The sequence below is a fragment of the Myxocyprinus asiaticus genome, chromosome 24 (assembly GCF_019703515.2).
Source record: "Myxocyprinus asiaticus isolate MX2 ecotype Aquarium Trade chromosome 24, UBuf_Myxa_2, whole genome shotgun sequence".
In the NCBI taxonomy this organism is placed as follows: domain Eukaryota; kingdom Metazoa; phylum Chordata; class Actinopteri; order Cypriniformes; family Catostomidae; genus Myxocyprinus; species Myxocyprinus asiaticus.
The window spans coordinates 18,109,789-18,127,143 of NC_059367.1; the positions used below are offsets into that span (position 1 = coordinate 18,109,789).

The 17,355-nt window shown below is 37.4% G+C and overlaps 1 protein-coding gene across 1 annotated transcript in view; it reads left to right on the forward strand.

Annotated features, from left to right (window-relative positions):
- The first annotated feature begins 15,119 nt into the window (after positions 1–15,119).
- Positions 15,120–17,355, forward strand: part of pdzd4 (PDZ domain containing 4) — a 33,609-nt gene continuing 31,373 nt past the window's right edge. Inside the window, exon 1 of the mRNA XM_051653199.1 lies at positions 15,120–16,982. Within this exon, the coding sequence (XP_051509159.1) occupies positions 16,923–16,982 (60 nt within the window). The 5' untranslated portion in view covers positions 15,120–16,922. The remainder of the gene's footprint in view (positions 16,983–17,355) is intronic.

A 17,355-nucleotide genomic window follows, 5' to 3' on the forward strand; every position in this document is an offset into this window, starting at 1 on the left:
AGCAATGCCCTTGGAAAACTGTTACACAGACAGTGCCTTGTCTGTGGTCCCCACATGCTTTAAAACGTCCACCATTGTGCCTGTACCAAAGCAATCCAAAATCACTTGCTTAAATGACTGGCATCCTGTTGCTCTGATCGCCATCATCAGCAAATGCTTTGAGAGACTAATCAGAGATTACATCTGCTCTGTGCTGCCTCCATCACTGGACCCATTGCAGTTTGCTTACCGCAACAACCGCTCCACTGATGATGCCATTGCATCTAAAATACACACTGCTCTCTCCCACCTGGAAAAAAGGAAAACTTATGTGAGAATGCTGTTTGTAGACTACAGCTCAGCATTTAACACCATAGTGCCCTCCAAGCCTGATGAGAAACTCCAGGCTCTGGGCTTAAACAGCTCGCTGTGCAGCTGGATCCTGGACTTCCTGTCAAGCAGACGCCAGGTGGTTAGAATGGGCAGCAACATCTCCTCATCACTGACCCTCAACACTGGAGCCCCACAGGGCTGTGTTCTCAGCCCACTCCTGTGTTTCCTGTACACACATGACTGTGTGGCAACACATAGCTCCAATGCCATCATTAAGTTTGCTGATGATACGACGGTGGTAGGTCTGATCACTGACAATGATGAAACGGCCTACAGAGAGGAGGTGCTCACTCTGACACGCTGGTGTCAGGAGCACAACCTCTCCCTCAACGTCAGCAAGACAAAGGAGCTTGTGGTGGACTTCAGGAGAAAAGACAGAGAACACAGTCCCATCACTATCAGTGGAGCACTGGTTGAGTGAGTCAGCAGCTTCAAGTTCCTCGGTGTCCACATCACTGAGGAACTCACATGGTCCGTCCACACTGAGGCCATTGTGAAGACTAATAAAGTGCAGTGCTGATGTAAATTGATCGTGAGAGATCAAGAGTTCAGAAGTCTGATTGCTTGGGTGAAGAAGCTGTCATGAAGTTGGCTGGTGCGGGTCCTGATGCTGCAATACTGCCTGCCTGACTATTACACGCGGAAGTGGGATGTGAACATGTCTGATAAAAATGTGTCGTCCAGTTGTCATTTCCACTCCGATAGAAAGATCATAAACATCTGTAAGACTCTAATAAACATACCGGAGTCGGAGTTCAACCAAACTTGACTCCAGCAGCGTGCTGTGTTCAGTTTCTCCGCAGAGCCAGTGGAGGTGCTGGAGTGCCTTTGGACTGGAGGAGGCTTTGATTTATAATGGGAATAAAGTGATACACATTCTGTATTCTTTTTGAATTATCATCGAAATCCATTCAAAAGCAATTTCTTCTTATTTTATGTTTGTAATAGCTGTTGGGTAGACTAAATAAGTAAACACAATAGAACCACAAAGGAATGCATTAAATTGTTATTTATTGCCTATTATTGCTATATTATAGGTTTAACAATATTGTGAAAGCAGATTTTAATCGAAAATGTTAATCAGGTTCTTAGGACAAGGGTGGGCCTATTTATTATATTGTAATTTTATATAATTCATTAATTACAATGGTTTTATATTTTTGTATGTAACCTTTTCAAATGTGGCTGTTTCATGAATTGTTTTGTGTTTCAGATTTGCTTTAATCTTTACATTTTAGTGACCTGGGACCTCATTCCATCCCCTTTACATCAACCCTTTTTTTAATTTATTTATTTATTTATTTTTTTTGAGTTGTGACCACATCTCTTTAGTATTCCTCAGTCTCCCTTTCATAAGTAACAATAAATAGATAAATAAATGCGAAAATTGCAAAAAATAAATAAATGCCAAAATTGCAAATAATAATAATAATAATGGATTAAGTACCAAAAGCATTTTTTTTTGCACTTCCATAAATAATTTTTTATGATTATTTCATTCATACAAATAAATACTATATCACGTTGATTTTCTGTGCAACAATGATTTATCAACAATTGTGAATTATCTGTACTCATATGCGTGTACACATACATATTGTAGGCCTACATGATATTTCTTACTCAAAGTGGCACTGATGTTTTAGTGATTGTCTTGATTTACATCTGACATTGCTATTTGATGAAGAAACAACATGGAAGTAAACAATAACAATTACAACACTTGAACACTATATGACTATTGTCATTTGGGTGTACTACTGAAATTATGTAAGTCGTGCATCAATTTAGATGAATATGTAAGAGTGTTTCATGAAATTCCCATGCATTTAAGGGTTAAAGGTGCAGTAAGCGAATTTTTTTAATTTTTTGGAATGGTATGCAGAAAATGTGTTGAATGAACTGTATTTGTTTTCCTGTGCAAAAAAAGGAAAACAATTTCAGTTGTTTTTTTGTATTCAAGGCTTCCTCAAGGTATGTACTCAGGTAGGTACTCAGTGTTATCTCTCGGCTGCTTGTTAGGGATTTTTTTGTTTTGTTGTTGTTGTTTTTTGGAATGTATGGGTTATCTGTCCATTTGCTGTATTTCATGTATTTGCTCTCATGTAAAGCGACCTTGGGTTCAAGAAAGGCGCTATATAAAATAAAAATATTATTATTATTTTTATTATTATTATTATTATGTGTTTATAGACCAAAACAACGTTCAAAAATAAGCCCATCATGAGATATTAATTGGAGTAATACAAACATAGTACAAAGCGGTCATCTTTATTTTAAATTTAAATATATACAATCAAACAACCTAGATCAGTCCAGAAATTTTTTTTTTCCTATATTCTGCCCTGTACATGTAAGAATTATTTGTAATCTTTTGAATGAGCAACAGTTTTGATGAATTAATGACGTCTAATTACCTTTTTTTTTTAAATTTTTTTTTTTTATGATTTGTAATGCTATTTTGCAGTGGTGCGTCTCCTGCTGTGGTTGATTTCAGGATGCACTGTAACTCACAGAGCTGCAAGTGAGGCACTGGAACACTGTGACACTTGTTTCCATGGTAATTGTTCATATGACACTGGACAAGCTCAGTCTAAATTTAGTTCTTGCATGCAAGACTCCTGTCTCTCATTTCCTTGAATCTTTTCTTCTGTAAATGTAATTGACCGCATTGTCAATAGACAGTCATACAAATATAAAGATTCATTATTAATTCTTTTGGCCTTGAAAAAAATCAGCTGGGTGATTAGATGCAGGTTAAGTAGAGATAACATAATTCCTCTAATGAATTCATAGGTTTGTGTGTAATCAAGGGAATTCAGATATTGACTATGGTAGAAAGCACAGAAACAATGGGAAGACAATAGGAAAGCACATCTCACAGCATTAATACCTTCTAAAAGCACTGTTTCTAGGCTGGACTGAAATGAGCAATTTCCAGCTATCTATGTAAGCGCAGCGTAGCTCTAGTGGGAAGACTAGCAGCTGTGCATCATCGCACCATTAGCTAGGTAACTCCTAGCCAATCACATGTAAGCCATTGCTTTATAAGTCTGCTCAAAATCTATCACATTGCTGTTTCAGTGTGCTAACACGGCAACCTCCACCACCCCACCACCACTAGTTGAGCCCCGTCCTGCACGGGGGTAGGCTCCTCGCCCCTGCCTCCGAGTACAACTTCTTCGGACCACCAGACGGGGCTTATGCCAAAGAGAGATATTACATTTTCTGTTTTATATTCATCAAATAAATGTCATCTTGAATTTCACTCAAGTCTGCAAGTCTTCCTGATATACATTTATTTTACTAAAAAAAAATTATTAACATAATTACAATGAAAGAATAATATTGAATTAGTTTAACAGTCAATAATGCAAAATGACTGAAATACATTTCTAATTGTGCATACTGTAATAATGAAGCAGTTTGCCATCAGCTATGCCTTCTACCTGATAGTTACACTCACTGAGCACTTTATTAGTGCCCGACATGGTCTTCTGCTGTTGTAGCCCATCTGCCTCAAGGTTCGACGTCTTGTGCATTCTGAGATGCTATTCTGCTCACTACAATTGTACAATTGAGTGGTTATCTGAGTTACCGTAGCCTTTCTGTCAGCCCGAACCAGTCTGACCATTCACCGTGTCACTGGATGTTTTTTTGCACCATTCCGAATAAACTCTAGAGACTGTTGTGCATGAAAATCCCTATAGATCAGCAGTTACAGAAATACTCAAAACAGCCTGTCTGGCACAAACAATCATGCCACGGTCGAAATCAATGAGATCACATTTTTCCTCATTCTGATGGTTGATGTGAACATTAACTGATGGTTCTGACCCTTATCTGCATGATTTTATGCATTGTACTGCTGCCACACGATTGGCTGATTAGATAATTGCATGGATAAGTAGGTGTACAGGTGTTCTTAATAAAGTGCTCAGTGAGTGTAGACGCTAGTTACAGCCACTGTGAGCTAGATGTCTCTGTTGCTCTCATTGCAAGAATGTACGAATTACTGCCTGGAACTCTCTGTTCTGCTTGTCTGAGGGCATTGAGATCTGCTTCGTTCTCAACCACCAAACCTATGCAGACTCGCTTTTCCCTTCCCCCACTATGACCCACATGAGACAGGTATAGGACTTGATGAATTAGGCCCTGAATCACAGCATCTCTCTTCTCAAACTCCTCCCTTATCCTTCACACTCTGGACCGCGTGCGAGAGTCTTAACACAATGTGATTGGCACACATCAGCTGAGGGTGAAATATTAATTAAAAACAGGCATGCTTGTCAGCCAGTGGGACATGTTTGCCTCGTACAGATTTGAGATGTGGAATGTATTGGGAATGCTGGGAAATTAAATGAACTGCACAGTGCTGCCCTTGGAGAGAGGACGTGGCTTAAGGCCCCTGGGGTAGCTGATTGAGTTCTGCTTATTGCCTCTCTGCCCTCAGGAGAGAAGAGAGGTGCCCTTATTTACGAGCAGTTTGGCTCAATAATAGAGGAGAACTGGAATTGATCATGTCTGGGTCAAAAGGTCTCGGTTGATTTGAGATATGACACACAATTGAATCAGATTTGCTCAGAAACTTCATACCGATGTGAAATGAGTACGTTCTGACATAGAAACACCAATGAAGAGACATTTTGGATAAAATTATAGCTTTCCATTTCTATATTTTCTTGTCATTGTAAATTATCTAATGCACATTTGTGTTATTGGACACAGTTTACAGATCAATCTGTCCCTCAAGAATAAGAGGTTGCACCACAAAACCACAATTACACATATGCTTCACCACATTTGGCCCTCCCCCATTATTCTCCATCCTCCCCCAATCCATTCTCCATCTTGTCCACTTCACGTACCTTCAGGCTTTCCTCTCTCATTCTCTCTAGATGTATTCCATCCCCCCAAAAGCAAGGAGAGGAACAGATTTTTGTACATTGTATTATATTGCAATGTGACTGTGTTGTGTTTTTTTTAATTAGAAGACTGGGAGATCTGGTCAATATCTACAAATGTCAGATTTTAGATCATATCTGTATGTTGAATGGCTCTCTATATAGAATAATAGTCTGTAAACAGTGATGTCTCGGCTGTAGACGGTGACATATTAAGGATCTATTCCTCTTGGCTGACCTCTTCCTCAGACATAAATCTTGGGGCGTCTTCTGCCAGGGCCTTGTGTCACAGAATATTTATGTCTTGGGTATTATACTATGAGGATATTACCAAATTATCAAGATTGGGGGAAACAATTGAAAAAGTTTAAGGATTGGTAATCAAACTGTATTCAGAATATTGAGGGAGGGGTGGCCCCCCTCAGTTTCTTAATTGGTTCTTCAAATGGCTTTTAGAGCAATTTGAGGGCAAGTAATATTTGCATGAACAGAATAAAATTCTGATTAATTGCAAACACATTCATTTCAATATCACCTATCTCAGAGGACCATACTTTTTGAGAATCAATCAGATCTTTCAGTTTCAGAGTAATTTTGGGCTATAGGCTTTTAAGCCCTGTAACTATGAATGCAACGTAAAATCCAATCTTCTTCACTTTTTGGCTTGCTTGTTAAATATATTGCAACTTGAATTTATAAATTCTAGCATCCTAACTGGAGAGTGTGGTTGTATGAAATTTGTCCTCAGGCTAATTTCTGGAAAATCTCCCTCCCCCCTCTCCTCACTGACTGTGAAGTGCTGTGGAATTTTCTTCACAACAGGGCTCCATATTTATTCATTGCTGGAAGCACAATGCATTTACATGAGTTACGAATGAGGTAATTAATTTTTCTCAGCAAGATGTTCTGTAGGTTTGCATGGATCCTGTGGATTCTAGTAGTCTATATTATAGGACGACAGTATATTCTACCCACAATTCAAGATATACAAGATATGGACATGGATCATTAGGAACTTTAGGGACCTTAATGAGATTTTTTAATAGAAATATTCTGGGTTCAGTGCAAGTTAAACTCAGTTGACAGCATTTGCAGCATAATGTGGACTACCACAAAAAATTATTTGACTTGACCCTCCGCTTCTTCAAAAAAACTAAAATCTGGTTTACAGTGAGGCACTAACAACGGAAGTGAATGGGGCCAATACGTAAATGTTAAAATACTCAATGTTTCAAAAGTATAGCCACAAGACATAAACAATATGTGTTAACATGATTTTACTGTGAAAAAATCACGTACTAATCTTTTCTGTGTAAAGTTATATACAATTTGACAACTTTGTTGCCATAACTATATAACCAGGGTTGGGAGGGTTACTTTTAAAATGTATTCCACTACAGATTACAGAATACATGCTGTAAAATGTAGGATTTTTAGATATTTTTACAGAAAAACAATACAAAAATTATCATCAAGAATACAGTTTTTGCCCTTATATCTAATGTGGATTTTCTTGATTAAAAATATGAACATGCCAGTTAACAGGTGCATGTAAAATGGCTAGAAATAGCATTTTAGCTTAGCATAAAGCTAAATGTTCACATGACAATTTACACAAGGATTATTTCAATTTCTGCTGCTCCAAACTTACTTCAAACGTTTTCTCTGTCTGCTCGTATGAATGTAACACATCATAAGAAAGTGTTCCACCACTGATCAAACAATCTTTGGATTGCATCATTTATATGTATAAATGTATTCCAACTGAACAGACTAAATATTAAATGAAACAAATGACAATAAAATGCAAAGTAATCTCTTCAGTAATCAAAATACTTTTTGAATGTAACTGTATTCTAATTACCAATGATTTAAACTGTAACTGTAGTGGAATACAGTTACTTATATTTTGAATTTTAAATTCATATTCCCGTTACATGTATTTCGTTACTCCCCAACCCTGCAAATAATACATTAATTTTAACTGAATAATTAATGTGTTATTTTACAAAGTTAAAAGCTTCACATTTCTGCATTTAAACATTCTAAAATTTGGCCTTAAGTAAGTGCCTCACTGTAACTCATATTTTTGCTGTATTTTTTTTTTATTATTTTTTTGCTTTTAAAGAAAAGGAGGGACGAGTCAAAATAATTTTTTTATTATGTAGATTATGCTACAAATGCTGTCGATTGAGACTAACTTGTATTGAACTTGGACTATTCCTTTAAAAGAACTTCACATTGCTTGAAATGAGACATTGTATACATTTCTTGAATTAAAACATTTTAATATTCCAGAAAGGTACAATTGGCATTTTTCAATGGCCAAACACATTAAAGAATAATGCACTTGCAGGATCTGTGATCCTGTGTCTGGAATATCTGCTCTCTATAGTTAATTAGAGAGGCAGACACAGGTGCCTTCTCATTCTCGAGGCCTTGGGGCAGTAATCCATAACCCTGCACTCTTCCCTGAAGAATGCAATTTCTCCTCATCTGTTTTAGATCCCACCAATGCCAACCTCTTATAAAACTGTCTCCTAGACTTCAATAACTGCTACTATCTCTCTATTATTCTCTCTGATTCTCTCTCTTACTCTCTCTGGTCTTCTAACAGCACTGTGCAGGAGGAAGGGTTGTCTTCTATAATTGCTTGTCAAATCCCTCACTATCTGAAGTCTTGTAACATGTCATTTATGCAGGGTCCCTGCAGTAGATGCGCACCTCTCTGTCAACCTCTCTCTTTTTCTCTCTCTTCCTCTGTGCTTCCTTTGATTTGAGAGTTGAGATGAAGGCTTTCAGGCTGCGACATGACACAGTATTTCTAAAGGTAGGTATAACTGTACATTCTCCAAGAAAAATGTTAGCATTCAGAGTTTGCTCATTCATAGCTTTCTTTTGTAGTCCCAGTTATGTTTTATCAACTTTGTCTCAGATGTTTCTCCTAAAATTACTTAGGAGGAAAAAAGCTAATTGAAGCAAATAAGACAACTGCTGACATGCAGTCAAAGTCAAATTGATTTATAAAGCACTTTAAAACTACACTCTAAAAATGTTTTGTCAGATATCTTATAAATGCGCTACATGTTGAAATATCTAAATTAACTGGTTTCATTTAAATTACTATATAAAATATAAAATAATATTACTGTAATGCGGGGTGCCATGGTGTTTGCATTCAAAGGACAGAACTCCCATGATATCTGAGAAAATCAGCATAGAAACTTTCTCGCAAAGGTAACATCTCACACCCAACTGAGCAAGAATTGCCTAATTATTGTCTTTCCACATCTGTTCTCTTCTACTCAACCCCCTTCTGTCCTTCTCAATGTCATTCCATTTGGTTGTGGTCTGGGTATTTAAAGAAATGTAACACATTGTTCATTGGAATTTTCTGTAGACAGAAATCCCCGTAGTTTCAAACTACGTACTTGCTGAAGTCAGGTACTGTTTGCATCTGTTACTCTTCAGATTCATCTTTGAGCATTAGATGTTTTATATTGATTATTTCTGAATTGATTTATTATGTAATTGGCTTGATACTTATTTACCTGACTAATAAATTGATAAACTTTATTCTGTTCTGACCTATTCTGAAATTCTTGCCTTTAGTAGATTATGTTAAGTCCTTGTTGACACAAATCTGTGATCATTGTTAGTACAAACTAATGGCTCAGCGTTGATAGAGCATCGGGCATGTCTTCTGAGACCTTAGCTTTCTGGATAACTATTTAGCATTAACCAAGTGTACCTAGACTGTAGGGACTAAATATAATCATTATTTAAATCAACAAAATGTTGGTCGACCCGCCTAAATAATGTTAGTCATTACCTCTGATTACTGTAAACATTATTCCGGCCAAGGGTGCATAGGAAACTATGGAGACTAATTAAAAGTACTATCCAGATACGGTAGCGTTGGTCGGCCTGTCCAGATAGTATTATTCACTCCTTCGGGCTGAGAGTAGTGTTATTTTAATTAAGTGTATGCAGATCTAGGGGAACTAAAAACAATTATTCAGATAAAAGTATGGAGAAAGCAACTTGTCTGAACAGTATTAGTCAATTACCTCTGGATAATGATCCAAAACTGGCCAGTTTGTGGAATGATCACGTATAACCCGGCCGGTGCATAGTCTCTACTAACAGGAATCCAAATGAACGAGTGGAATGTAAAAGTATAGAATTAACTAGAATAATCAAGTATCCAAATCTAGATAAGATCTCAATTGATTATCAATAATAAATGGAATCTCAATCTAAATTCAAGGTCTAATATAATTGGAGTCCGGATAAATTATTAATGGAATCAGATTCGGTCTTAACTAACTGAAATAGTTATGACGCTACAGCAACACACGCATGAGAAAGATGAACGCGCAGATACCTTCACCACTCCGCTGGATTCCGCCATTGAGCCAGTGAGGTGGCATTTTTACATTTAACATAATAAATTAAATAATACAAATATTATTTAATATGACTAAATCAAACAACAAAAATATGTGTTAAATTAATAAAGGGTCAGATCAAGTAGAAATAACAATTTATGGTATCAACTGCATGTAACCACTTTTTTACAATGTACAAAATAGACCAAACGGACAGGTGTGAAATCATTTAGAACAAAATCTGGCCAAAAAGAAGGTGTTAATACGTTCATTTTGGTGATTCTGGGTGAACTTTGAGGGAAAATTCTTACCGGCTGCCAAGCACCTTCTTACTGCCACTGGTCCACACCATTAGTAGATGTGACCTGAAGCTCCACCTACTTTGAAGCCAACAGCTAATTTTGTTTACATTGTTCAGTCAATGTGAACACACCGGGGTGTACTGGTATCAGCGAGCTGGTGTAGATTTACCTACATTTGTATGACAGTTCCCTTAGAGACAATTTTCAAGACCATGTCATGCGATTTTTTGTTTTTGTTTTATTTAATTAAACTACAAAAGGAATAAAATCTACTCAAAAACTCTCAAGTGCCCATTCACTCATGTGTTATCTACAGCAAAAGCCATTCACACATCTGCCCAAAGTAAGATATGCCTATTATCATTCTTTTGTCTTTATATTCTGTATTCTCTTTTATACAGCCATCTTTGCAATAGTATCAGTCATCATAAATTACCATAACAGAGTGTAATTGGTGCATATTATGGGTGTGTATAGTGTTTTAGCGTCATGAATTCAGAATGTAAACAAGACAAATTAAAAAATTTCTACAGCATATATATTACTTTAAATAATCATCAAGTGGTTAAAACAGCTTCTTTTACTGATCTAGTGTGAATTAAACTCATAGAATGAGGCATAAAGTCATTGACTACACATTTAAATGTCACATAAGTTAAGGTTTACATGTAGCATCCTCATATTTAAATGCACTTCTAAACGCCTCCCACAGTGGTGTGGCGGGAGTTTGAATGTTCAGAAACAGTATACTGTTGCTTGGCTGTTTCAAATTTCTTTGTACTCCTGGACGAAGAACGAAGAAGAACTTCTCTGGAAGTATATCAGGGCCTTCACTTACACTCATGCCATTTCAAACCTGTATGATTTTCTTTCTTCTGCAGAACACAAAAGGAGACAATTAAGATAATGAATCTCCTCTTGGCTGAATTTGTTGCAATGGCAGTGCATAGTGATACAGTTTAACGCTTAAAGTTGCTGTAAGCGATTTTTGCTGTTCTGGAATTTTCACGAGCTGAGACATTGAATTAGCCACACCCCTCTAACTAATGTGCCCCGCGGACACATTTTTGTTTCCCATTTGCAGAGTCTTCAGCTGTCACAGAGACTGGCGAGATATCTCACGACTCTTATTTCATTAATATCTTTCAGAGAGTAGGAATTGTTTGCATACCTTTCCATGAAAAGTAACCCTGCTTACAACACCTTTAATACAGCACAAAAAAAAATTCTTACAAGTAGTCCATGCAAAACGCAATTACTTTTTATGATGCACATACCATAATTTAAGTTGTTGTTCACTCTAAAATCGAATTAAACAATGCTCAAATCCAATATGATGAAACATCAATAAAATCAAACCACACTGGTTGTTGCGACATAAGTAATGTGTGGTCACGAGACGTGCAAGCACCAATGAGGTTTGATTTTATCGACGTAGCAACCAACAGAATTTAATTGGGGGTCCTCATGGACAGTGGTAAGGTATTCCATAACCCCAGGGCAGTCACAGCAAAAGAGTATAGAGCTGTACAATGAATGTGGATAGAATAGCTCAGATGATTTGGTTGTGGAAAAATAATGAATATTGAAGTTCATATTGAACGTTTGAAGTTTCAAGGCAGACTTTTGTATCTTGGCAAATATGAGCACATTGTGAGATCTTATCTGAAGCTCTAGAGGAGACATATGAGATTCCTGGGGTCTTTTGCTCTGGAGAAACATCTAAGAAACAAAAATCTAAGCAAAATCTCAATGTAATCTCTAATGTCTAAAAGAAACAATTAAGACATAAAAAATATCTTTTTGTGATTTTTCTTTTCCTATTATGTGTTGAAACGCTGTATGGGAAAACAGGTTTCCCTAATCCAGCTCTACATGAACCAAAGGGATAACAGATCTAACGACCCATTGAATTCACAAGCAACGTGTTGGCATGTCACCTTTTTCACCAGTTTACAGCAGGCTCTTCTCTAGGGAATTCACAGAGCTGATTGTGTTTTATTCATGATGTGTGGCTCGAAATACTGCAGAGTTCTTAAAAAGCGAGGCAGCCACAAAAAAACTGGAAGGTCATAAGGAGGTCAACAAACAAACAGAAAAGTTATATATGCAGAGAGAATGTTACAGCACCGGTTACAGATATGAGACATGTCTCTTTCTCTCTCCCCTGCTGTGTAATGAGTATACTGTTAAAATTCATGTTGCACTTTCAATCCCTCTAGTGACTCTCTCTATCTCTCACTCTATAGTTCTCTTTTTCTCTTTATGTAGTGTTTTGCCAGCTAATGCCAAAACAGCCATGTGATCAGCCTACGTTATTCAAGGTACGAAAAGGAATCAGCAACTCAAAGGGCTGTGTGATTACGGTTGCCATCATGATACAGCACACATACACAAAGGCCAGCTTGCGTTTGAATGTGGATCTCCCCTCCTCCTCATCCCTCTTTTCTCCAATATTCAGCTCTTGTCATGCCCTTCACAAGCAAAAGTCTAATAAAATCATATTTGATAGAAAGAAAATGGAGAAAAATATTAGATATCGAATTTTGAATTGCTTTAGACTAACCTCAGTCTCTCTATCCCACACCCCTGCCTACACTGTCTGTCTTTTTTCTCCTTTTTCTCTTGCTGCATGTCAGATTTTATGCTTGTCATTCTGCATTAAGCAAATACATTTTGAATTGCTGCTATTTGAGCTTATGATGTTAAATGCAATATTAAAGAAAATCTCACTCCAATGGTGATGGTGATAAACCCCACATGGTGAGATGTGTAAGAAACTTGACATATATTGGCAATGGACTGTTAAAAAAAAATAAAAAAATAAAAATAAAAGATTTTCAGAATATATTTAAATGCAGAAATTTGACAACTGAGTAGCTGTGTTGTGCCAGCGGGATGTATTCCCATGTAAACTCATAAATGTCAACCACCTGCATTGCGAATCTTGACAGTCAATGACATGTTATTTTATTGTAGGTCAAAGGTCATTTGAGCATGCAGTGGAGTGTACTAAAATAAACCTAGTTGGACAGCTCTACTCTTCAGTCAGCAAGGTTAATCACAGCTGCCATGTTGTCTTTAAAACATGGTAGCACAGTGCATGGTGCAACAGTGACAGAATGGGACATTTTTTCAGGTTCTTTATCATTTCAGTGCTCCTCACAGTGATGAACTAAATGCTATTGTTGATGCTAATGTTCTTCACAACTACCTATATACATGTACAATGTAAAAAGTGGTAATTTGCAATTGTTACCTTCAGAATCTTAAGGTACCTGATCTAACCATGTAACATGAGGTTTTGTAGGAGGTTGCTGTTGTATTGAACTAGTGTGGTAATCCCTGTTCGCTAAACGAATCAATACCTCGCAAAATCAAAACTCTGTTGAATGGCAATGCGAGTTGTCTGACTACCCATAGTGCTGCGGTACAGTGAGGAGGCAGAGGGACGGAACGAGATAACAGATTATCAGCAATACACAGAAGGATGTCAGCACACCTAATAACCTAATAACATCCCACGTCACGGCTTACCCAGAGCACACACGACTGGTGTTCAATACAGCTGTGGGTCAATAATGACTCCCTTTAGCGCACTCTGGAAGGTAGGCTACATCATTTCCCCTTGTGCTTGTTAAATATTGCTTTCTCATGGTTTAATGTATATCAAACAGATAGTTTTGGTCTCTTAGATATGGATTACTTTTATGCTGCCTTTATGTGATTTTTGAAGCTTAAAGGGTCTGGTCACCATTCACTTGCATTGTATGGACCTACAGAGCTGAAATATTCTTCTAAAAATCTTAATTTGTGTTCAGCAGAAGAAAGAAGACCATACACATCTGGGATGGCATGAGGGTGAGTAAATGATAAAATAATTTTCCTTTTTGGGCGAACTATCCCTTTAAATATTTTTTTTTTTTTAACATTAATGAAATCAGTTTATTTCGACATTACCACATGATGCATACGTTTTAGGTTACCTGACAGAACATTTCTTTTTTTATAGTGCATGCTAATATATATAATTAGTAACACTTATGTTGCGAAATTGTTGTTCATAGAAAAAAAAAAAAACACTTTACAATAAGGTTGTATTTGTTAACATTAGTTGACTAAATTAGTTAACAATGAACAATACTTTTACAGCACTTAATTTTGATTTGTTAAATTCAACCTTTACTAATACCATTTTTTTTTAATTAAAAGTTGTATAAATTAACATTAGTTAATGCATTATGAACTAACATGAAATAAAAAAAATAACATTAACTAAGAATAAAAAACACCATTAAAAATGTTGTTCATTATTAGTTCATGAGACCTTATGCATTTCCTAATGTTTACAAATACGACCTTATTGTAAAGTGTTTTCCAAAAATTCTATGTGTTAGATACAGTACATATTCATGGACTCCCTACTGTGTCTTCACAAATGCCCAGGGGTCCACAGAAGAATGTTTCTAGAGGAAGGATGCCATTTATTGAATTTGCTTAATAATGTTTTAATGAAAATTTGTTTCCTTAATATCTTTATTTTGTAAACATTTTATAAAAGCAATAAGGCACTCAAAGCCATGCTATGTTGTGTATATAATGCATCCACTGTGCATTGTACCTAACATCACCCTTTAGCCATGCCCTTTTTCACAATATACAGTATATAGCACATTACTTAAGTATGTCTGCAGTATGGCTACAGGCTTTCCTGCAAAAACAATGGCCATGAGACAGAGGCATATTTTTCAAAGCTCCTTTCAACATGGTCTCTGTGGTCATAAATTCTGTTTGTGTGCTGACAGACAGCGATCTTCAGCCCTTTCACAACAGGCAACAAAGACCTAGAGTGCAGAGCTTCCAGCACAGGTGATGAAGAGAGAGGCTGGGAAATAAGATATGAGGGAAGGAGGAAAGGAAGGTGGGAGACTGAAGCTATCACTTTTAAGCGAGTGCCTGAGAGAGCGAGTGAGTGAGTGAGAGAGAGAGTGAGAGAGAGAGAGGGGAGAGAGCTGGCTGGTGTATATTGGCTGGTATTGCAGGGAGAGGAGGGGCCTGCAGTAAAGCTGTGATGGGCTCCAGTTTGTGCAGCGGTGCCGATCCCCACGTTTCCTCCAAACCAGCAGCTTTCCTCTCTCTGCAGACACACATGCACGCACACTGAGCTGGCACTGCTTCAGGACAGCCTACTCGAATTGAATTTTTGAATACAGCACCGCAGCATTTGCTTGAATGACTGTGTGTAATGACTATTTTTCTCTTTGGAAACGCATTGCTACAGTTCATTCATCTCCAGCGCTCAGCCAAGCTGGATTACATCCCAAATCTGCAAACGAGAGGAGGAGAAACATGAAGACAAGCAGGATCATCAATTTCAGAGGACCCTGCACACTTTAAAAGCAGGTTTCGTTTTTTTCTTGAGTGATCAATCTACTTCTCCTGAATCTGGATTTCATTTAACCTCCTACAAGCTGGACAGATGTAGGGCAGATCCAGCATCCAATTTGTTCCCTGCTGAAGACCAGACGAAACTCTCATCTGTCTTTACTTCCAGACTCTGTCACCTTCACCCTTTCAACCATCCTGTCATTATGTGATGGAGAGATCAGTCCTTTTAAAATGACATAAGCTTCGGACTAAGATCTAAGCTTACCTTTATACAGAGAGAGAGAGAGAGAGAGAGATTGTTTCAAAGATGATCTGACAGGTGCACTCTCTTATTCATTTTCTGCCATGAACATGCAGCTGGAATTCCAGGAAGAAATTTTCTAGGCAGGTTTGATGTGATTTGTGTACGACAGACTCGGCTTATATGTGAAGAGAGTGCAAATGAGAGATGGGTTTGCAACCCCCCCTTCACAGTGGATGATGGCATAGTCATAGCATTTATGTAGATAAATATATGCAGGTGTCAGATTCAGCATGCTGTGGCTAGGGCAAATGAAAATAGGCTATGAGCACAGCGACAGCAGCCATAGGCATAAGTACTTAATAATTGTTTAGAGTGATATACATGTAAATGCATCTGCATTGTAATTGAGTAAGTGTCTTTTTGTAGATTCACATTGGAACAGACATTTACTTAACAATGAGTTATTCTTTTCTTTTAAGTCATTAGTTGAATAGCAACATGTTTTAAACCATGACACATGCACGTCTGCTACAGTACAGAGTGTCGTTATATGTAAATGAAAGGAATGATCTTTATAATAATAGAAGTGTGAAGGAAAATATCTCTCAGAGGAATACAGAGGAAAGGAAAGGAAACATTTGTTTATCGCATCTTTAACTGAATTATTCATGCCTCAGTCCACAATGACTGGCAAACACACTAGGGAATTTATTAGACTTTGAGCATAATGCATAACTTGTCTTTGATAATATTATTCAGACACTAAACTGGGATTTCTCATTTTAATTTTGTCATAGACTGAGCATGCTTTGTGCTCTTTTCAACGCACAAACATTTCAGTAATAATAGCATTTGGGAAAAAACATGTGCCCATCTGTTTAATCTAATGCTACCTGATTCCCATTATTATTATTCATAAGTCATATGCAAAGTTTTACTGCCATGAAGCCAACAATATTCATCTAAACTAAAACAGCTTCCCTAAGTGTATATCTAGAAACAAATTTGAAGCTACAGACATCAGAGAGGCCATTCACCAATGATAAATCCTGACGTTCTCACGGCTAGATGTGGCGGGCTCCTCTGATACTGTTTTCCGGGTTGGACATCAATTAAAAAAGCAGCACAGCCTGAATTAGGGAAGCAGACAAAGAAAAGAACTTCAAAGCCCTTTCATGGAGTGCCGAGTTTTAACCTCTGATCTCAGGGAAGGATTACTGTAATTGGACAGCAGGGATTGACAGCTACGTCGTGTGATATCTGGGAATCAGGAAGAGTAGATCATCGAGGAAACGCCCCTCTCAGGAAACTGTGAGTCAGGATGGGCTGCAACATGTGTGTGGTGAACAGGCCGGAGGAACAGTATAGAATTATGTTTCAGGTAAGCACACACATACACACATAAAGTAGATATGGAATCTTTTTTTCCTGGTCTGTGTGTGTGCATTATATTCAAAAAGAGTTGATCTGTTCTACGCTTTTCATGCAGAAAATGGCAAAGTCTTGCAAACTGGGTATCATTTGGGTGAAAGGGATAGTTCACACAAAAATGAAATCTCTCTCATCATTCACTCACCCTCATGCCATCCCAGATGTGTATGACTTTCTCTCTTCTGCTGAACACAAATGAAGGTTTTATGAAGCATATTTCGGCTCTGTAGGTCCATACAATGCAAGTGAATGGTGGCCAGAACTTTGATCCATATCTTCAGAAGCGATATAATAGGTGTTTGAGAAACAGATCAATATTTAAG